The sequence below is a fragment of the Xiphophorus hellerii genome, chromosome 19 (assembly GCF_003331165.1).
Source record: "Xiphophorus hellerii strain 12219 chromosome 19, Xiphophorus_hellerii-4.1, whole genome shotgun sequence".
In the NCBI taxonomy this organism is placed as follows: Eukaryota; Metazoa; Chordata; class Actinopteri; order Cyprinodontiformes; family Poeciliidae; genus Xiphophorus; species Xiphophorus hellerii.
Genome location: NC_045690.1, coordinates 7,904,823 through 7,927,984, shown reverse-complemented (window position 1 = coordinate 7,927,984; position 23,162 = coordinate 7,904,823). Strand labels below are relative to the sequence as shown.

General features: G+C 41.4%; 1 protein-coding gene across 1 annotated transcript in view; it reads right to left on the bottom strand.

Annotated features, from left to right (window-relative positions):
• Window positions 1-658: 658 nt before the first annotated feature.
• The window catches only part of LOC116709311 (nesprin-2-like), a 35,300-nt gene continuing 12,796 nt past the window's right edge, over window positions 659-23,162 (bottom strand). The window contains exons 5-14 of the mRNA XM_032547749.1: window positions 20,744-20,887; window positions 16,766-16,906; window positions 14,532-14,708; window positions 11,979-12,116; window positions 11,666-11,851; window positions 9,219-9,332; window positions 8,961-9,110; window positions 8,805-8,888; window positions 1,687-1,812; window positions 659-1,161 (exon numbers count right to left, since the gene is read on the bottom strand). Coding sequence (XP_032403640.1) covers window positions 1,054-1,161; window positions 1,687-1,812; window positions 8,805-8,888; window positions 8,961-9,110; window positions 9,219-9,332; window positions 11,666-11,851; window positions 11,979-12,116; window positions 14,532-14,708; window positions 16,766-16,906; window positions 20,744-20,887 — 1,368 coding nt within the window. The 3' untranslated portion in view covers window positions 659-1,053. The remainder of the gene's footprint in view (window positions 1,162-1,686; window positions 1,813-8,804; window positions 8,889-8,960; window positions 9,111-9,218; window positions 9,333-11,665; window positions 11,852-11,978; window positions 12,117-14,531; window positions 14,709-16,765; window positions 16,907-20,743; window positions 20,888-23,162) is intronic.

The following is a 23,162-nucleotide window of genomic DNA, read 5'->3' as shown; positions in this document are numbered from 1 at the left end:
TTGCCTCCGCCCACCCTGTGGGTAGTTTTTTGTTTGTTTATGGACTCTTGGCCCTTCTTGTGATTCCGCCCACGATGGTGGGTAGCTTTTTGTTTTTCTGGACTCTGGCCCCCCGTCCAGCGCCCCTCCGCCCACCCTTGTTGTGTTTTTGTTTTTTCTGGACTCTGGCCCCCCATCCGGCGCCCCTCCGCCCACCCTTGTTGTGGTTTTTTTTTTGGGCGTCTGGTAGCCGCCCTTGAGGGGGGGGGGTACTGTCAGGATCTGTGTTTTCTGTGTTCATTTAGAGTTTTTTGTGTCCTTGCGTCTCTTCGTTGTCCTGTCCTCCCCTTGATTGTTCCCAGGTGTGTCTCGTCTCTGTGATTACCCTCCCGTGTATTTAACTCCACCTGTGTTCTTTGTTCCTCGTCGGGTCCTCGTCTAATGTGCGTTCGTGTTGTTCCGTTGTCCATTCCTTTTTACGGTTGCTACCGGTGTCGAGCCCTGGTTTCCGCTCGGCCGTGCTGCCCGTTATTTTGGACTGTGTTTTGCTGGACATTCATCATTAAAACCATTAATTTACCACATCCTGGGTCTACAGCGTCTGCCTCACCACCTCAACACACCACACCCCATGACAAGTTCATTAATGAGTAGTTTTGTCTATGCATTCTGCCACAAATGGCCCTTTAAGGACATCTACATACGATCTGAAATAAAAATGAGTTTAAACAGTTCAGTCAGTTGGCTTCACAAACTATCTGTAATGGCAACATCACACACTCGAGCAACAACACCAGTTCATGTATTTGCAAATCAGCTTAAAGGGGTTTCCTGCCGAGTCTGTCTCTTCACCTATGTCTTAAGGGCACTTGTAACAGGGCAGAAAGTCTGTCAACAATGACAGAGATTAGAAGCTCAAACCATAGCAAATTTTCAGCCTTCATAGTCCAGTAGTGGACTGGTCTAAACTGATCAAGCTGAACTCTGAATTCTCGGTGCATCTCTATTTATTGTAGTCATGTTGTAAACATAATCGGTCAGTTTTGATGACTGCATGTATCCTGTTGAAACCAGTCAGAAGGACAAAGAATGTTCTAGTGTTACCTTTCCATCCTCTGCAGTCTGATCAGCACCTAGGCCAGTCACCGCTTCCTTCTCCTCTGAGACAACAAGCTCTGCTTCCTAACACCAAGAGAAAAAAAAATAGGTTTCACCATACCTTCATCGAATGTCAGTTGAACAAATTACAATCCCTGTCTGACAGTGCTATCTAGTGGAAGAAAAAAGAACTGATGCATGTGCAGCATGCATCAAACAATGCAACTGAAAACAGCAGCGACAGAAGAGATGTACAAGCAATGAATGAAGGAATTAATGTCAGTGCAGATTTTGGAACAGGTTAAGGAGGTGAAAGTAACAAAGAGAGCAAAGAAACCCAGAACACAGTTTAATCATGCAGCTTTCAGAGGAAGGACAGTTGGGAGTATTGTGTGAGCTCTCATCTGTTTATCAAGTTTGTTTTCACTCACTTCTTAATTATTTTTCCTAAACATACAGCCTTGTCTATGCTACGTCTAGCCCATATTCAATGTGGCAGCTGACCTTCAGTTGACAAAGAACACCAACGTGAGAAGAAGTTAACCAAAGAGTTCAGTAGTACAGAGAAATAGTGTGAGAGTTTCAACTGTAGCCCTTGATCTTCTTTACCTCAGGTGAAACTCCTAGGAAAGATTCCCAGAGCCACCAAAATACACTTCCTCCATCATCCTCCATGATCAGCTCCTCACTGCCTTTATTCTCTGTAGTTTCTTCAACAGGGAGCTCACCATGCTGCTGACATGGAGACATGCTCTTATGAAGAGTCAGACAGAAGGGGGGGCTTAGGGTCAAAAGCAAACCAGGAAAACTAAGCTACTAATGCCATAGAAGATGAACAGTTTCCTAAATGAACAGCTGCAATGATTTATTATCTGTATCTCACAATCATTTTTTTCCTCTTCCCTCTCCTTTCAATTACAAACTTTGATGCATTTGTTGGAATTTTATGTGACAAAATCAACACTAAGCGGTAAAGAATTCTGAAGTAAAAATTCCTACATGGTTTTCAAAAACTTTGACAAAGAAAAATCTGGAAAGTATGAGTTACACTTGGATTCAGTGCGTAATTTGATGACCTGAAATAACAGCTAGTGCAACAAACTTTCTTCAGGACCCAGCTAATCAGTAAACATTCCAGCTATGTGTTTTTTTTCCAAGAAAATCTCTGAAGTATGTTCAAGAACATTAGAGAACAAATATCATCATGAAGACCAAGGAACACAGCAGGTTACAGAGGGACTTGTGGAGACATTTAAAGTAGGGTTAGGTTCTAAATCAATTTCCCAGGCTTTTAATAAAGCTCTGAGCAGTTCATCATCATCTCATTTAAAATATGCATATGCACAAGAAATGTGCAGCGCCATATTTTATGCACATGTCGACATATATAAAATTAGAGTGCCGTGAAAATTTGCGTAAATGTACACTTTATACCTGTCATGAAAATTGCAAACTTTTTTTGTTGACAATAAAAAACTAGAAAACCCCTAAAGTTACCTAAATACACTGAAATCTGACTCCATTCAGTGTTATTTAACCCAAGAAGCATCAAACCCAGGGGTCGCATTAACAAAATATTTTCCCATATTTTACCTTTTTTTTTTTTAAAAGACGGACAAATTTGAAACCTGTCCTTCATTTTGACAAGTTTAAATTCACACCTTTGACTGGTACACATGGGCAGACATTACGCAAAGTTTTTACGCAAAGAGTTCATCGCAGAGGTAACTAAAATCAATCAATAAAAAATATCATCTCATGGACACTGAACTAAATGCGTCTGCCTGACAGGGAGCTGACAGGATGTTGAAGAGTTATGGACAGCAAGCTTTGGAGCGCATCTGATTCAGAAGCGCATTCAAAACTGTTGGTTGAAATGGCGCCACTAATTCCAGTCTCCAATACATGATAAAGAACATAAAAAATTAAAGAGAATGCAATGCTGTTTCCATTTATAGTCTAAACAGAGGAGCCGGCCGGCAGTTTAGCTTGAGGAAATAAATAAAGGCTCAGAAGTTAATTAGACTGTAATGCGCAGCACAACTAATGAGGATAATTTCATACATGAATTATGATCCAACATTCATTTAATGATTTTTTTGGGGGGGACAATTCTAGACTTTTCCAATATTGGGGGGTCCGTACCCCCTATTCCCCCGGGATTTACGCCTATGCCTACAGCATATTTAATCTGGTGCATAGCGGTCACTACAGTGGACAGCTGTTTAGAAGTCATTGCCTCCTAAATGCAGTGGCTTCTACGGTGGTATTGCATATCAGTCCTTAGAATGCTCTCTACTGCTCCCCTCCACTGAGGTTAATTCAGTGGCAAGTTGTTGTAACTACAAGTTAATGTCATCGGAGTCCAAGATGGCCGGCAGACAGACACAGTCAATGACCACTCCTGGAATATCCTCTCAATCCTTCTATTCTCGGAGAATCCTAGAGGTAAAAAAAATATGCTGACATGCAGGAGCATCTAGGTAACAATATTATTAACTTAGTTTGGAAAATTTTATTTCATGTAAGTAGGAAATTGCGATTAACCATGTGTCCAACACAGTGGACATCATGCATTGCTGACTATATTTTTAACATGAGTCATGTAGTTGATTTATCTTTCATTATAACTGTTTTGCTTGCAATTAAATTCATTTTGAGTATATCTATGTTAGTTTTAAAAATATAATTTTTTATTCAGATCATTTGTAGTTTGTGTTAGTAAAATTATAATTTTCTCATACTTTTAGACCACAAGTGCAGCAAAGAATAAGGAACACTATAGAATAGTTGAGGAAATTCCCTCTGACTCCTCTGATGACGAGTATAGTGACAGCAGTGATGAGGAATGGCTGCCAGAGAACACTAGAAATATTGGAGATACGGATGATGAAGGAGATGCAGAAAGTCAGGATGCTGAAAGTCAAGATGATGAGGGCCAGGATGATGAAGGACAGGATGCAGATGGAGGTCAGCAAGATGAGGGAGCTGAGGAAAATGTCCACATGGTACCTGCTCAGAGAAATGTTCACAAGGGCCATACCTGCACTCAACCCCGCAAATATGTCTGGAAAGTCCAAGACAATAACTTTGATGGAGACTTTCCACCTTTTCTAGGAGAAAGGAGAGTAAATGTTGATGGAAGAGAACCAATTGATTTCTTTAGGTATTTGTTTCCCTTAGATCTCATTGATGTGATAGTGCATAACACCAACATGTATGTGCTGCAGAAAGGGAAAGAAAATCTGGCAGTGACAAGCAAAGAAATGCAAATTTTTCTAGGGATCAACATGGTCATGGGGTACATTCGGTATCCTAGGACACGGATGTACTGGTCAAGCCAAGCCAAGATCAGTGTCCAAAGACCCTACTCGGTGGCCCTTTATAACCAACACATGGGTGGGGTGGATCTCGTTGACCAGTGTGTGGCAATGTATCCCCACAGACGTAGAAACAAGCGGTGGTACATCAGAGTGTTCTTTCATTTTTTGGATGTGACGGTTGTAAATGCCTGGCGACTCTACCTGATGTCTGGGTATCTTCAAAGCTTCTGTGGCCCGTGCACTGATCAATTCTGGCTCTGGTCAGCAAAAAAGAAAAGGAAGACCCAGTGGAGCCCCACCTCCAGCAAAGTGCAGAGCAGTGACCAAAGTACCCAGGGAGGTCAGGTTCAGCGCAGGAAATCACTGGCCTGAGCTCACTCAAGTCAAAAATGCAAACAGATGCCACGATACTGCATGCACAAGGAAGACCAAATACATCTGCATGCAGTGCCATGTGGGACTGTGCCCTGGATGCTTTGCCAATTTTCATGTAGCCTACGAGTTAGGAAAATGAGTTAGGAGAGAAGTTAGAAGAGGAGTTGTTTGATGAAGATTGTTCTCTTGGTTTGGATTAACAGAAGGGCTATAGAATGTTAGAGTGTATGAAAGCATGTTCAAGTGCTTTTCAAAGCCCACAATGGAATATGAGGTCATGGATTTATGATCAAACTCAGATGAAATTATTCTTCAGTTAAGTTCATACTGTTCTATGTTGAGTGCTGAAGCGCATGTAGTCCACTGTAGTGGACATTTCTGTAACTTCCTGGAAAAATAACATTTTTGGAAAAAAAAGTTCATATTTGTTTTTTCATGCCCTAAGAAGAGTAAAAACACATTTAAAAAAAATCTTGACTCAGGGATTCATAATTCATGCACCAGAGGGTTAAAATAAAACTATTAATCAATATAAGAGAAATTTGCCCTTTCTTGCATTTTGACAGAACTAACAGGAACCAAACTGTTGATAGATTTGTATCATGGAGAATTTATGTAGCAAACAGTTTACTCAACTTTATATTATATCATATTTAATAGATATATCTGATAATAAAATATGCTGCTACTAATATTTTTGTGACAGATTTCTGCTCGTCCTGCATTGGAATAGAATGGTTTTCTGGACACAATTCATCACATAGCGACTAATAGGTGCTGTCCAATCCAGTAATACATATCAATTAGCAGCAGTATGAAAGACGTAAAAATAATTAACTACACTACATTAAGAAATTATATTTAATCCTCGGTGCTACATGAAGCTCATTTTGAAACAGGTAAATCAAGTAAATTAAGTCCAATGATAGGTCTGTATAAGCTAAATGTGAGAATGATACATTTCTCATATATATATATATATATATATATATATATATATATACAGTATATATACACTGCTCAAAAAAATAAAGGGAACACTCAAATAACACATCCTAGATCTGAATGAAAGAAATATTCTCATTGAATACTTTGTTCTGTACAAAGTTGAATGTGCTGACAACAAAATCACACAAAAATCATCAATGGAAATCAAATTTATTAGCCAATGGAGGCCTGGATTTGGAGCCACACACAAAATTAAAGTGAAATAACACTACACGCTGATCCAACTTTAATGTAATGTCCTTAAAACAAGTCAAAATGAGGCTCAGTATTGTGTGTGGCCTCCACGTGCCTGTATGACCTCCCTACAACGCCTGGGCATGCTCCTGATGAGGTGGCGGATGGTCTCCTGAGGGATCTCCTCCCAGACCTGGACTAAAGCATCCGCCAACTCCTGGACAGTCTGTGGTGCAACATGACGTTGGTGGATGGAGCGAGACATGATGTCCCAGATGTGCTCAATCGGATTCAGGTCTGGGGAACGGGCTGGCCAGTCCATAGCTTCAATGCCTTCATCTTGCAGGAACTGCTGACACACTCCAGCCACATGAGGTCTAGCATTGTCCTGCATTAGGAGGAACCCAGGGCCAACCGCACCAGCATATGGTCTCACAAGGGGTCTGAGGATCTCATCTCGGTACCTAATGGCAGTCAGGCTACCTCTGGTGAGCACATGGAGGGCTGTGCGGCCCTCCAAAGAAATGCCACCCCACACCATTACTGACCCACTGCCAAACCGGTCATGCTGAAGGATGTTGCAGGCAGCAGACCGCTCTCCACGGCGTCTCCAGACTCTGTCACGTCTGTCACATGTGCTCAGTGTGAACCTGCTTTCATCTGTGAAGAGCACAAGGCGCCAGTGGCGAATTTGCCAATCCTGGTGTTCTCTGGCAAATGCCAAGCGTCCTGCACGGTGTTGGGCTGTGAGCACAACCCCCATCTGTGGACGTCGGGCCCTCATACCATCCTCATGGAGTCGGTTTCTAACCGTTTGTGCAGACACATGCACATTTGTGGCCTGCTGGAGGTCATTTTGCAGGGCTCTGGCAGTGCTCCTCCTGTTCCTTCTTTCACAAAGGCGGAGGTAGCGGTCCTGCTGCTGGGTTGTTGCCCTCCTACGGCCTCCTCCACGTCTCCTGGTGTACTGACCTGTCTCCTGGTAGCGCCTCCAGCCTCTGGACACTACGCTGACAGACACAGCAAATCTTCTTGCCACAGCTCGCATTGATGTGCCATCCTGGATGAGCTGCACTACCTGAGCCACTTGTGTGGGTTGTGGAGTCCGTCTCATGCTACCACGAGTGTGAAAGCACCACCAACATTCAAAACTGACCAAAACATCAGCCAGACAGCATAGGTACTGAGAAGTGGTCTGTGGTCCCAACTGCAGAACCACTCCTTTATTGAGTGTGTCTTGCTAATTGCCAATAATTTCCACCTGTTGTCTATTCCATTTGCACAACAGCAGGTGAAATTGATTGTCAATCAGTGTTGCTTCCTAAGTGGACAGTTTGATTTCACAGAAGTTTGATTTACTTGGAGTTATATTGTGTTGTTTAAGTGTTCCCTTTATTTTTTTGAGCAGTGTATATATATATATATATATCAGCATGCCAGCAACTCAATGCATTTAGGCATGTAGCATGCCTAAATGCTACATGCCAAGACAATCTGCTGCAGTTCAAAGTGAGAATAAGAATGGGGAAGAAAGGTGATGTAAGTGACTTTAAACGTGGCATGGTTGTTTGGTGTCAGACGGGCTGGACTGAGTATTTCATTAACTGCTGATCTATTGGGATTTTCACACACAACAATCTCTAGGGTTTACAGAGAATGGTCCGGAAAAGAGAAAATATCCAGTGAGCGGCAGCTCTTTGGGCGCAAATGCCTTGTTGATGCCAGAGGTCAGCGGAGAATGGCCAGACTGGTTGGAGCTGATAGAATGGCAACAGTAATTCAAAAAACCACTTGTTACAACCGAGGTATGCAGAAGAACATCTCTGAGCACACAACACGTAGAACCTTGAGGTGGATAGGATACAGCAGCAGAAGAACACACTGGGTGCCACTCCAGTGGCTGTTTCTGTTCTTAGAGTCAGATAAGAACAGGAAAGTGAGGCTACAATTCGCACAGACTCACCAAAATTGGACAATAGAAGATTGGAAAAACGTAGCCTGGTCTGATGAGTCTCGATTTCTGCTGTGACATTCGGATGGTAGGGTCAGAATTTGGCGTCAACAACATGAAAGCATGGATCCATCCTGCCTTGTATCAATGGTTCAGGCTGGTGGTGTGGTGGAATGGGAGATTCACATCATCACATTAGCTTGATGCTAATGTGTTTCACCACTTTAGCATCACGCAGCATCTGCATGATGCTATCATGTCAATATGAACCAGACTCTGTGATGAGTGCTTCCAGTACCTTGATGAATCTATGCCACGAAGGATTAAGGCAGTTCTGAAGGCAAAAAGGTGTCCAACCCAGTACCAGCAAGGTGTACCTAATAAATTCGCTGGTGAGTGTATATTGACATATAACTATACATCAGTTTATGCCAAACGGAGTGACAATAATAACGCTAACCATGCTCTTTGCAATGAATGAATCTGGTAATTATAATAGTAATCTAAATACAATGTTAACTGTTAGCAGTTTAACTGGCATAGAAACTGAAAAAGTAACAAAGCTTGTATCACTGGCACATCTTGTGGCCATGTCTGTACATGCATGTTAAGATCTGTAGCTTTCTTTGAGCTGGAAACAAAAACTCTTCTACAAACATCTTGAGATTTCATTCCTGGATTGAGGAGCAGACTATAACACCACCCATACAGAGAAAAACGACCAGGAAAACATTTCTACAGCAAACCACACTGCATCCTAGGTGTGTGAATGTGTGGACAGGTGTGGATAGGTGTGAATAGATAAATGATTGGATGTAATGCCCTGTGTGTCCTCTGAACTTCATAAAGTTCTATATAAGTACAGGCCATTTACCATTTTAATTTACCCAACATACCCTAGACATGGAGTTTTGAAGTGTTGGTACCACTTTGGCCTGATTTGGAGTGGATGGTTGTTGAATGAACAGGGCAGGGACCTTCTGCAAAAATAAAACATGACCTTCAGGTAAGACTCTTTAAAGTGAATCAAGCTGACAGCATAGTGAACAAACCTTGTCCAGGTCAAGCAACAGAGTTTGAAGCTGTTCCACCACATTAAACACAGTGAGTGTCTCCTCAGCCTTCTCGGGGAGACAAAGGCCTAGTTTGCATTTCTGAATCTCTACTACTGTATGTCTCATTGATTGGATCCTCTGCTTAATCTGTGCACATGAGAACCACCAGTTGGAAAACAGATAAAAAAATTATATCTTCCTGAAAAAAATAAAACACAAATTTTATCTGTGTAGATGTCTGTTTGGAGAGCTCACTTTGAGATTATCCTCTGTGGGGCTGGGAAAAATCTCTGGGGAAGAGAGCAGGGTCTTAATCTCGGCGACATCATTCTCCATTCTGCATACTTCCTTCTCCATGGCCTCGATCTCCTTTAAAAACACAGTTTATCAGTGTCAGTGTAACTGGAAAGGCAAAGTCAAATTGATAGGGGAGGTAAAAGATAAAATCCAGTAAAAAGATCTTGAAGATTGAGCCATCCAATAACATTATTATCGCCATATTATTATCTGTACCTCAAATCTAGTTATTTTCATTGTACATTAACTAATACTTAGAAAAAACAGTATTCAGGAAGAGTTTGTTCTGAAAATTAACACTGGAAGTAGACTTTAGCAATCTATTATAGTTAATAATAAGTTAATTATTAGGCTATCACCTCATGTAGAGATTAGCCATGCCTGTTGTAGCATACCAACTGTAAACATTTATGTTGTGTAAAAGATGGACAGAGCAAGGCGAGAGTTGGCTCAAAGCTTTCGACTTGTTTATTATTGTCATAATAGCAATCACTAACAACTGACATAGCAACTGTCACGACAGTTGGCTGTCACCAACCTCACTTTCAGCAATCTTTTACACCAACTGCTGTATTAATCAGCATTTCCTAGCTTGTGTTGAAATAACAAACCCCACAGAAACCACCTTTTAATTAAGAGAACTAACAGTAAGATAATATTTCAATATTGGGGTTAATGAGTTTCAGCTGTTTTGTTGCCTGTAAACGTTGAGTAAAAATTAAAAGGAGATTGTAAAAGCACAAAAAGGAGACCTTTGAGTACCTTGGACCAGAGAGTCTCCATGGTGACAGGGCATTGAAAAAGTTGGGGTTTCTTCACTGTTGAAGATAGTGTGTTTGAGAAAGTATGTGTGAGGGTGTGTGTGTATGTGTGTGTGTGAGACACTTCAGCAATTATAAAACATAAGATTTAGCAATCTTATGTTTTATAATTGAATCTGACTTACTTATCATTGATGAAAATTCAGAAAGTTTTTTCACAGAGTAAGGTAGATGAAGTAATTATTTTTATTCTTCCTTTCTAAAAAATGAATAGTGTATTATACAGAGAAACTTGATGTTAAGATGATCCAATCAAAGGTGGGAACAAGTATGAGGAATAAGGCCAGATTTGATTAAAAAAAATAAGATTTGTAAATAGGTTTTATAATTTTGTTAGCATGAAATAAATAATCTACAAAAGTCCAATTTATTCTGTGGTGAAGAGTCAAGCTTAACAATGAAAAAGTAAGGTTTAAAGAAGTAGAGCCAGCAAATTGTTAGACATTTAATTTATTTGCAGTGATGAGATAGAGTATGTTACATTTGAAAGGTAGAGTACTCTTGTCTCTAGGCTTTTTAGATGAAGGCTAGTTTGTAGAACCAGTCCATGATTAGGTTATCAGAAGTAAGTGGTTAAAATTAATAATACAAAGCAACATCTTAAACCAGCAGGTCACAGAACCACAAAAGAGGAACCCCAGACTGGGTAAAATAGGGAAGCTAGTTATGTTTCCAGACTACAGACACACAATTAATGGTCAGAGGTGTTCATAAAGACACACAGGAGACATGTCCTCATAAGGATCAACAATGAGTGGGCAGTGAGACTCCCTGCTGACCTCTGTGACACAGGCTCATCAGCCGTAGGAGGTCTGGCTGCCTGACAGTAGTGGGGTGAGCTCGTCAACAACACTTTATGTCTGTCATGTTTTGTGGGTTTAGGTGGTGAGGTAGACACGTTATGGAGAATAATGGTAGTTTTAATGGTGAACAACGAAGAGTACAGAGAAGTTCAGGCAGCACAGGTGAGCATAAAGGCAGTGAACTCAAATGCTGGTAGCAGTGTAGACAATGCGAGACAGCTAGACAGTTGAGACAAGGATCCGACAAGGAGCAGGGAACACAGGTGGGATTCAATAGAAAAGGGGTAATCAGGGAACCATCATGGTGGGTCCGGAGGCTGGCAACCTCGCGAACCTCACCGTTTCTGGCTGGATCCTTCTGTCATGTTTTTGTTTTTGTTTTGTTTTTATTTGACACTGAGAGTGCACAGAATATTTCATAGTGCATATCTAAAATATAAAAAATTCAGCCTGAAAAATTGGTATACCTTGGCACAGTTTTACACCCAAGAGGACACAAGGAATGTGTATCAATGCTTATTAAGGTCTTTGAACTATTGAAATAGGAAGTTAGAATTTTTAGAAGGGGTCTCAAGAATTGACGGACTTCAGCTATTTGCAGGGCGGTTGTGGTTCTTAACCCTTGCAAATACCAGGAGGTCCACTGCATCAGCAAAAAAATCAATTGGAAATAAAGCCTGAAGTTTCTACAGAAGATTTGCAATTTGAAGATAATGTATTGTTTATGTCAAGTGACATGACGGCACCTAAAGGTACAGGAAGGATAAAGTCTCAGACTCACAGCAGCTGCGTGCTCCAGCTGAGACAGGGGGGCTGTGAAGCTGCCATGAACTTCTGACACTCTGTGATCTGCTTCCAGCAGTTGGTCGTGGAGTGCGGTGACATCACAAACCTGCGACATTTCCTCTAGGACTGAGATGAAGTTCTGCAGTGTCGACCGGATCTGCGATGCATCACCTAACACAATCTATACCAAATGCACAGTAATTCACTCTAAAAACATATCTCTTACATCGTGGGACTAATTATGATACAAAAAAATCATAATTGATGTATTCATAAAAAAAGGAGAGAACATAGCAATGTGTAATGACCTGAAGAGCATGAACGTGGCTCCTCAGACATTTAGCTGTGGTGTATGTGCAGGGAGCAGCAAGCCATGACTGAGCCTCAGTCATCCAGCACCTGGAGCTCTTGATCATCTCTTGATGTTCTTGAAGCCATGTGTGTATCTGATTAAGGATGCAACAACTTTGCATGGTTAATAACTTTCACAGTATAGATTTCACAGAGTCTAGTAAAGCCTAGTTCTTAAACCATCTGCTAAGATAATAAGTAAGTCAAACATGACAAAGACATAAGAAAAAGTAGACTCTTTCCCCAGTAGCCCAGAGCCACTCCAGCTTTTCTTGATATGGATTTAAGGAAATGTGTTTGCAAATTCTCAAATAAAGATATCACTGTATTTTATTTGGATATTATGCAACAAACCAACACAAAGGGAACCATAACTGTATAATAGGAAGAAAACAATAATTTTGAAAGAGGACATTAGAAAAGTGTGGCCTACTTCAGGGAGAGCTGTTGAGATGGTAGCCTTTCTAATAGATCGGTGACTATCGGTAACGGTGACTACAGGCCAGGTTGAGAGACAGTTGGAGCGATTACACCAGGGGAAGGCTGCAGGACCTGATGGCATTACACCACGGATCTTGAAGACCTGCTCCATCCAGCTGGCCCCTGTACTGGTACACATGTACAACCTGAGCTTGAGGCTGGAGAGAGTCCCGCTGCGGTGGAAGACATCACATGTGGTTCCTGTTCCCAAGAAGCCAAGGCCAGCCGACCCAGAGATGTGAGACCAGTTGCTCTCACATCTCATGTGATGAAGGTCATGGAGAGACTGGTCCTGGCCCAGCTGAGGCCTCGGGTGAGGACGTTTCTAGACCCCCTGCAATTTGCCTACCAGCCCCACTTAGGAGTTGACGATGCCGTTATCTTCCTGCTGCAACGAGCACTGTCGCACCTGGATGGTGGAGGAGACACTGTGAGAATCACATTCTTTGATTTCTCCAGTGCCTTCAACACCATCCAGCCTCTGCTGCTGGGTGAGAAGCTGCGGAGGATGGGTGTCAACGACTCAGTGATCTCCTGGGTTACTGACTACTTGACAGGCAGGCCACAGTTTGTCCGTCTGGGCAGTGTCCTGTCTGATGTGGTGGTCAGTGACGTAGGAGCTCCACAGGGAACTGTGCTTTCTCCCTTTCTCTTCACCTTGTACACCACTGATTTCCAGTACAACTCTGAGTCATGTCACCTACAGAAGTTTTCTGATGACTCAGCGGTTGTCGGGTGTATAGGGGATGGAGGGGAGGGGGAGTACAGGACACCGGTGGACAGCTTTGTGGAGTGGTCTGACCAGAATCACCTGAGGCTCAACATGAGTAAGACCAGAGAGATGGTGATTGACTTCAGAAGGAAGAAGATACCTTCACGGCCACTAAAGATCAAAGGGGAAGTGGTGGAGGAGGTGGAGGATTACAAATACCTGGGAGTTGTAATCGGCAACAGACTGGACTGGGCATCTAACACTGACGCTGTGTGCAAGAAGGGGATGAGCAGACTCTATTTTTTAAGGAAGCTGAGATCCTTCAATGTGTGCAGCAAGATGTTGGAGACCTTTTATCACAGTGTTGTTGCCGGTGCCATCTTCTTTGCTGCTGTGTGTTGGGGAAGCAGCATCAGAGCCAGCGACTCTAATAGACTGGACAAAATCCTCAGGAAAGCTGGCTCTGTACTGGGACTAAGGCTGGAGTCCCTGGAAACTGTGGTGGAGAGGAGGACACTGAAGAAGGTTCTGTCTATTATGGACAATAAACAGCACCCTCTCCACCACATAGTGGACAGACAGTGGAGCACCTTCTCACATAGGCTGCTCCAGCTCCGCTGTCGTAGGGACAGATACAGGAAATCCTTCCTGCCACATGCCATCTCACTGTACAATAAAAGCTAAATCATTGTTCTGCACTAATCAGTCCAATTTTGCACAACTGCACTGTGGCACACTTGCTGTACATATATTTACATATACATACTGTATCTGCATTTTTTGAATCTTTGCAAGGACTGCTCTAAGCTGCTTTTTATATTGACAGCATGTTATATTTTATTTTTATTTTTATTTTGTCTACAATTGCTACTCAGTGGTGGTTGTGTGCGTCTTGTCTCTATGCTGCTGTAACTGCGAAATAATTTCCCTGCTGGGATGAATAAAGTAATTCTATTCTATTCTATTCTATTCTATTCTATTCTATTCTATTCGATTCTATTCGATTCGATTCGATTCTATTCTATAAGAGGATTCATTTTCCTTCCACTTTCCAAATCATGCACTACATTCTGTTGTTTTATCATATAAACTCCCAATAAGATAAAGTGAAGTTTGCACAAGCGTCAGAAAGTTCAAAGAGCATAAATACGTTGTAAGTTAATGTATTTAAATATAATGCTGGCATGAACATAAGCTGCAAAGTCACATGAATACAGGACTGCGACATTTTAAACTTACTCATTATTACTTTATGTCATCATGTTTTACAAAAGAGGCAATAGGCAGACTGAAGGGTTATCAGAAGGCAGCTTCTCACCTTGCTGAGTAGAGTTGTCCTCTGTTCTGCCTGTTTGGCTACTTGGGAGTGAAGCTGTTGCACCTCCACCAGTTTCTCTGTGAGGATCAGCACCTCCTCTGGCTTCTCCAAGTCCTGCATCTCCACTTCGAGAGCTGCCAGTCGGGAGTGCCAAACATCCAGCTCATCCCATACACGCTGAGCACAGATATAGCTGCATTTATTTAAAACTTTTTTTATGGTGTTAATTTGTACATAAAATGAAACTGATCAGATATTATGATAAAAAGCAGAAATAGCTGCACATTTCTCTATGGGACTTTACTAAAGCAAAGTTATTACTTTACTAACCCTTTAACAAAATCATGTCAAGGTAAAAATAAAGGCAATTTTATTTATATAGCACATTTTCAGCAACAAGGCAAAGTGCTTTACAGGAATTAAAATGAAATACAAACAAAATAACAAACCAAAGAAAAGAACAATAATCCAATGTTGATCTAAAGTATGTAAACTAGGTGCTCCTGTTCAGGGTTACTAGATAAGTATCTTCTGGTTTAATTCCATTTCTGGGTTGGAGGGACAGAAGTCTATAAAGTAGTTGCTAAGGTAGTTTTTTCTGGATTCTAAATTTGTACTAATCCCTGTTCTGGGTTGCTAAACTAGATACTCCTATTCATGGTTGGAAGATAAGTATAAGTAAGTATCTATCCATCCACTCATCCATAAATTTTCTTTACACCCTTGTCCCTAGTGAGGTTGGGAGGGGTGCCTATCTCCAGCAAGACGTTTTGGGTGAGAGGCAGGGTACACACTGGACAGGTCGCCAGTCCATTGGAGATAAGTAAGTATCCTCTGGTCTAATTCCTTTTCTGGGTTGGAAGAATAGGAGTCCAAAACGTAGTTGCTAAGGTAGTTTTTCTGGATTCTATGTTTGTTCTAATCCCTGTTCAGTGTTGCTAAAGTAAGTAAGTATTCTCTGGACTTGCTAAGTATGCTTTAAATTTGTAAAAGTAATGAGTACTCCACAGTTTCTAAGTAATAATAAAAACTAAGTGTTCCTGTTCTGGAAGAATTTTATCTGGATTCTAAGTTCGTTCCAATTCCTCTCTCTGCTTAATAATCTAAAAACTTAACTAAGAAGTATAACATTGGTCTAAATAGTGAGTACCAGTTCTCTACAGTTTCTAAAAAATAAGGTAAAGAGTGACTAAACACACTTAGAATCTCTGGATTCCAAGTGTGTTCTACTTCCTTTTCTGGGTTAAAAGTAAGTACTCAACAGTTTCTAACAAAATTAAATAAAAAAGGAAAGGACACATTAGGGCGCATAGCAACATTTAGGAAAAACAAAGACATGAGTGAAGGTGGTGACATCACGGGGCCATGAAACCATGTTGCACACTCTCCTGGCAGAAATCCGATAAGATGTTGTTATCTAGGCATGATGTCCTTGGGAGCACTCATCTACACAGCTGTATGGATAACAGAGGGGGTGAAGTGGAAAGGATCATTATGTTTACATATCTTCAAGGAGATTTGAAATATGCAGCCCTCCCAAGGCAACATGGGAAAAGCCAATACAGATACAGAATGTCTTAGGTCGGGTAGATTATAAATTTCAGTCTCTCCTAAATTCTAACAATACATCTCAGTTCCCAATTATCCAAATTAGTGTGGCCACTCCACTGAACCGAAACTAGCACCTTCTCCAAGATCAATTCCATTCCGTTAGTGAGTTTTATAGTCCTCAGCTGGGCTGCGAGTCTCAGCAAGACTTGCATCAAACTTGCGTCTCTGTCCACACGAACAGTCTGACTGTTCGCTAGTTCGGCCAAGTCCATCACAAATTTGTCAATAAGCGAGCCCGCTCAGCAGAAATCACGTTATCATGAATAAATCAAGGGTGTATCCCATTAGGTATGTCCCCGCAGGACAAGAGGGCTCTCCTGTGCCCATTGAGAGACCGGTTGAAAAAATCCGTAATTTTGCACATCCTCCCTTCCTTTGGGAGGATGTGCAAAGAAATTCTCCAAAAATAGAGAAAAAGACAGCACAAAAACAGAGTAAGGAGGGCAGGAAGGGAGCAGAGGAAAAATGCGTCCGCCTTTTCCGAGAGCAAGGGGGTGGGAAGGGAAATTCTTCTTTACCTATTTTATGACAATTAGTCTGTTAATTTCACTGGAAGAAAATAATGTGACCCATGAAGAGACTGTACCTTCAACACCATTCCCGTCTCTCTCACTTTAACTCACCTTTTGTGTGATCTTTGCTTCAGTCACTGTGGGGCTTCTCTCCTTCATTCTGTTCTGAACAGATCTCAGGCTGACCTGGATATCAGACAGCTTCGTCCCCAGCCTGTGGACAGCACCACTCCTCTCCACTGCCTCTGCCACCTCATTGATCAAACAAGAACAAATATCAAGATCCAAAGCAGGGACAGGTCACTAACCAACTTCACTCCTATCCTTCAGCTACTTGTGTTATCTTAGGTAACTTCTCTTGTTTTTGCACATATTTCATGATCAGAGGAAAGACATACTCCATTACAAATGGTTTTAGGGGTAAAACTGACCAGCAACATAGTAGTCTCATTAGATTAATTTAAATAAAATGGATTTTCAAACCACCTTTCCGGTGTTCTGATCATCTGTGCTACCTCATCAGATTTTCCTACCATAACACAAGAGTGGGTAATCTAAACTGTTGTTCGGCACATAAGCACAAACAAGAGTCAGAACCTGTCCCCCCACTCATAGGCGGAAGAAGACTACCCTCTCGGTTACTGGTGTGAACCCCAATGTACAGGCCACAAGATGGAGGGCAACAAGTATGCCCGCTCCTGCTCTGCGCCTCTCACCAATGGCAACTCCAGAGTATCCAACCCCTCTTAAGAAGACTGGTTCCATAACTGTGCATTGAGGTGAGGCAGACTACTTCTAGATGGAACCTCTCAACCTTACACACTAACTCAGGCTCCTTCCCCACCAGAGAGGTGACATTCCATGTCCCAAGAGCCAGCTTCTGTAGCTGAGGATCGGATTGCTACTTGGCCACCACCCACCCCACATTGTACCTGACTCCTTCGGCCTCTCCCACAGGTGGTGAGCCTATGGGAAGGGGTGCCCAAGTTTCCTCTTCAGGATCCATGGGTTAAAGCCTAGCCACCAGGCGCTCACCAATGTGCCCCACTTCCAGGCTTGGCTCCAGAGTGGGGCCCCAGTGATCAGGGTGAGGGAATACTTTCTCCAATGATCTTCTTCATCATAAGGGGTTTTCGGGCTGCACTTAGTCTTGCTCCTCACTTAGGACCTGTCTGCTTTGGGTGGCCCTAACAGGGGGATAAAGCCCCTGACAGCATAGCACCTAGGACCACTGGGACACTCAAACCCCTCTACCACAATAAGACCACAAATTTACAATAGTATATTAATTAGTACTTGGGTAGGTGTGTGGGTGGGTGGGACCAGGTGGTTCATGAAAAAATTATTATCCCTAGTGGGTGCATGACTGCTCTGAAACCAAATGATGCGAGTTCACTCACTCAAAACAGGAATTGTGCTCCCATGTAATGCAACCAAATTGGTTATTTGGCTGTCTTTTTGTTATTACAGAATTCTTCCAAAACTAGCAAGATTACAAAAACTGTAAAAAAAAAAAAAATACATCTGAGCTATTGCTCAATGATGTTATTGAGCATTATTAACTGTGTTCTGTAAAAATTAAGATTATATATATATATATATATATATATATATATATATATATATATATATATATATATATATATATATATATTCATCATGGTGAGGCACCTGTCATGGAAAAATAACATATAATGATAAAATAATATATATTGCTATTTTCACCCTGTGGTTTGTACTATAAAGCTGTAGTCCCCATCCCGGGCCACGGACCGTATTATTTGAGTCTGGAGGATCTTTTATTTTGAAAATCCTTTAACCGGATTGTCTCGGTTACGTCTTGCGTGCCAACACTGAGCCCACAAGCAGCAAAATGAGTAAGAAACAGATCATATATTTTGGAAAGTTTCTTTGCGAAGGGGAAAAGGCCCAGAGAAGAGACAGGAGAATGGATTTATCCCTGTAGGTTATTCCCACATTCCAAGCCCGCTCTGCATAATACGCTAATGAGGGAATGAAGCTCAAACTGCTTCGCCATGTAGAGACCAAGCACCCTGTGCATAAGCAAAACTATGGATGTTAGTGTCTCTCATCACTCCCAGATGGGACTGTCTCGTTGCAGAGAAACAAGCTCAGGCTCAGCTCCCATTAGTCGTTTTCGTGAGTTAAAATTTTCATGAAAGTAAAATGTTCCTTTTTGTGGTGTATCTGTATCTTATGTTGAAGGGATATGTAAACGTTACCATAGCGACCAGAATCAGAGAGCGTTAGGGCAGTGGTCGAGACGCGATGAGAGGAATGGAGCTTGGGAGTCTCAAGTCTGGTTCACACGGCACGAATTAAGGATTGTCGGCCGATTTTCCAAACTTCTGTGATCACACACGACACGAGCCGATAAAAGTACAACAGGTTCGATCGGTTCGTGTGTCCAGCCACACGGCAGGAGCAACACACCACACACAAACCGATTCCATTCATGAACATCCCGATTTCAGAAGAAAATCCAATAAAACCCCCAACATACCATACACGGATGACGATGTAGAAGCAGTAGTGATAGTTTGTGGACTCATTTTAAGCGATAAAAGAGGTAACAAAAAGAAAGGGTGTTTGATAAAATACGGTGGGAGCAGCCGCTCTATTTGCTGCACTTTGGAGGTGAGTTATGTTTTTTCATTTTTAACTGAATAAACATAACCACATACAATAAACATATATAATAATAACCTTTACGTATAGTAATAAACATTTCTACATAGTTGCGCCATGTCCACTGATTGGGATTCCCCTCCGTGCTTAAGTCACCACGCTTTCTGATTGGCTACCTGTCACATTCAACAGGCTGCGTTCTCGCTCCCAGTCAGGGAAAAAACCCCAGGCTGCAATAACCGGCCAAGACAATGTTGAATACCCGATCTAAAATCGGGCATATTCAACACACCACCATGTAACACACCACACGGTGCAGGATATTGTATGATTGTTGTAAAGGGAAAATAGTGGCAAAAAAGACTTTAGCGGGAACACCAGCATGCAGGCCCACTGCTGTGCCTTTCATCCATGACTATCACTTCATGTTGTAGCATGACAATGTACAACCCCATGTTGTAAGGATCTCATCACAATTCCTGGAAGCTGAAAACATCCTAGTTCCTGAATGGCCAACATACTCATATATTGAATCTGTATTGACCTTTTCCCTCTTCTGTTGGTTTGGAAATCTCAGTATTAGACCAAAAAATGCCCTTAGCAGAGTAATACATACTAGCAATAAGATCTTAGGGGTTGAACAATTCTCACTTACAGAACTGTGTAAAAAACAAATCATTAGGAAAACTAAAGACATTATTGCTGATACTTCTCATCCCTTACATGCTGATTTCCAGTTTCTGCCTTCTGGCATCAGGCTCAGACTTCCTTGTATAAGAAGTAACAGGTACAAGCACTCCTTTGTTCCTACAGCAATATCTCTTTTTAATGCAGGACAAGGTAGGGGGACTTGCACCTGATATAGTGTAGCAACTGTTGGCCAATAATGAAATACACTGCTGTATTCTTGCCTTTATGTGTTGATCTGTATTTTATGTGCTTATAGTATTTTTATTTTTATTTTTTATTTTTTTAATCTTTGATACAGAAGGCAAATAGCCTTCTGTATTTGCTGCAATATTAATTGCCCAAATTGGGATACGAATAAAATGAATTTGAATCTGAATCTACGCACTTAGTCGTTTTGATAATAGGCTAAAATAGCTAATATAAACACTTAAAGCCTGTGTTGCCTTCATTGTAAGCCCCATATAAGGCTTTTAATTTTTTCCGGCTCCAGACAGATTGGTTTTTTTGGTCCAATATGACCCTTTCAACATGTTGGGTTGCCGACCTCTGACTTAGAGAGTGCCAGTCTTAACCCTACCTAAAATCAACTACCATGGACAAATGGACAGACTGATAGATGAACAACTGTACGACGTTAACCATTTATAGTCTAAGACTATTTTGTTGAAAATATATACTATTAATGGTACCAAATAACACACAAGGGCCAACAATTTCTCAACTTTGAATAATTTCAGACATTCGGTGTACCTTTTCTTCCACGTAGTGCAGTAATTTAGTGACTTTCTGCATCTGGCTGTCAATCTCAACAGGGACCACAGTATATTTCATTTTAAGGTTCTCCATAATGTGTTGCAATAAAGTCTTGTGGGCACACAGTTGTCTATACAACTCCTGAAAACAAACAGAGGAAACCGTGTAAATGAAATGTAAAACAAAATTAAAAGAAGTTTCATTTATATATCACTTTTTCCACAACATGACAGTTCTAAGTGTTTTACATGAATTAAAAGTAAATCAAAAACACAAGCATAATAAAAGAAAAGCAGGCACAGCAAAAGAAAAACTATACTTTAAAATGTTTCAGTTGTTCTGGGTTGCTAAGTAGATTGTATTTTCTAAGTTTGTTCTAGATTAGTAAAGTAGAAAGCTAAATGTTGGTTCTCAATGTTTGATTCTTGTTCTGGGTTGCTAAGTACCCCACAATTTATAAAGTAACAGGAGTTTCTCTGAACTTGGTCAAAAATGCTGTTCAACCCAGGACTGAGCTTATGTCACCTGATGATCTCTATCCTATCTTTCTGATGGTACAGATCGTGATTATGAGCAGACTTGGTACAAAATTAAGACAAGATTACAATTTTCTGATTTGTTCTGGGATACATCCATAGCAGCAATTTCAGTAAATTTGACTGCTGAAAAATTGGCACAATTTGTATCAGAACAAATTGTATCAATTTGTTTTGATACAAAACAAATCGTATCATGTTCAAAACTCTATTCCGCATGTTTTCCTTGGCAAAGCCATCTGATTGGGAATGGAAGGATTTGGGTTCATTTGTCAGGCACTGTCTTCGAGTTACAGACTGGCAACCGACCCCACTTCCTTATGTGTTCTATTCAAATTCTACTAATGTGTTTAAACGTTCATGCACCTCTGCAGCTGATTTCACCACCACAGCTGTGTGCTGCGGCTGCACCTACACACCCAGAGCTGGATCAGCTGCCTGACTCATTGTGAGCTAAACACAAATATGATGTGGGCCTCATCTGAAACTGTGAACCTGTAGTAATAACACCAAAATCAGACTTTCGCCTGTGCCAAAAACAATATCCCTTAAAACCAGAGGCTTTGACAGGTATTAGACCAGTTTTTGACTCACTTTTATATTCTGATGTGATTGTTCCATGTCCAAGATGTCCTGTACAGTCTACTTTGTTTCCAGTAAAAAAAAATCAGACCCCCTGAGACTCCAGATGAATGGAGATTCGTCCATGACCTTCAGAAGGTCAATCAGTCAGTTCTGCCCAGGGCACCTTCCGTACCAAATACGAATACCATCTTGTCTCAAATTCCATGAGCAATAGCAACTCATTTCTCAGTGGTGGACCTGTCAAACACTTTTTTTTTATTCCAGTGGACTCTGAAAGTCAGTACTGGTTTGCCTTCGAGTTCAATGGAAAACCATTCACGTTTACTTGACTTTGCCAGGGCTTTTGCAAAGCCCCAACAATCTACAACTCAGTCCTGAGAGAATCCTTATAAGGTCTTATTTTGACCCCTGGCTCAGTCTTGATTTTTTATGTGGAGGACCTTCTTCTATGTTGTCCATCCGAGGAACAATGCTAACAGGACACACTCAAACTGCTGAGATATTTATGTGAAAACAACCACAAAGTTTCAAAGTGAAAATTGCAATTTGTACAACAGGTCACTTTCTTAGGTCATGTCATCTCAAAAAACAATCAGCTTTTGTCCCCACAGCACATAGAAGCTGTTCAAAAGAAGCAGTTAGATTCACATGATATTGTTGGATACCATCCAACAGTTAACTGTTGAATACCATCAGTTAACTGCTTTTGTCCCTCATTCGGTTTCAATAGTTTTACTGGAACAAAAGACCTCTCATCTCTCTGCTGCTAGATGGTTGAGGTATACTAATATCACTGTCAAAATTGACAGTGATATTACTGTCAATTTGCACACACACTCCTAGGTGTGTGTGTTTTTGATGAGGGAATGAAATTATAACATGATATAAAGCACAGCTGCTTGGAGCAGCTGTGGTTGTGGTTGGTGCAGCTGTTGTGGTTGAAGGAATTGTTGTTGTGGTTGGAGCAGCGGCTAATATCACTGTCAAAATTGACAGTGATATTAGGTCACTTTGCTGCCTACCTCTGATGATGGGGACCCCACGACTGCGCAGCTGTCTTAAATGTTGTGTGTCGTCCCAGACCTGACTTAAAAGATGTTCCTCTCATGTGACATGGTTTTGTATGTTGATGGTTCCTCCTCCAGGTCAAATGCAGGAATGAATAAAGTAAGATATACTGTCTGCTCAGATTCTGAAGTTGCCTTTTGAAATTTTGTTTGGCAGACCTGCAGCCACAGAAGGAGAAACCTACAAAGATCCCACAGTACTAAGTACTAAGGTTGGTTAACCGGATG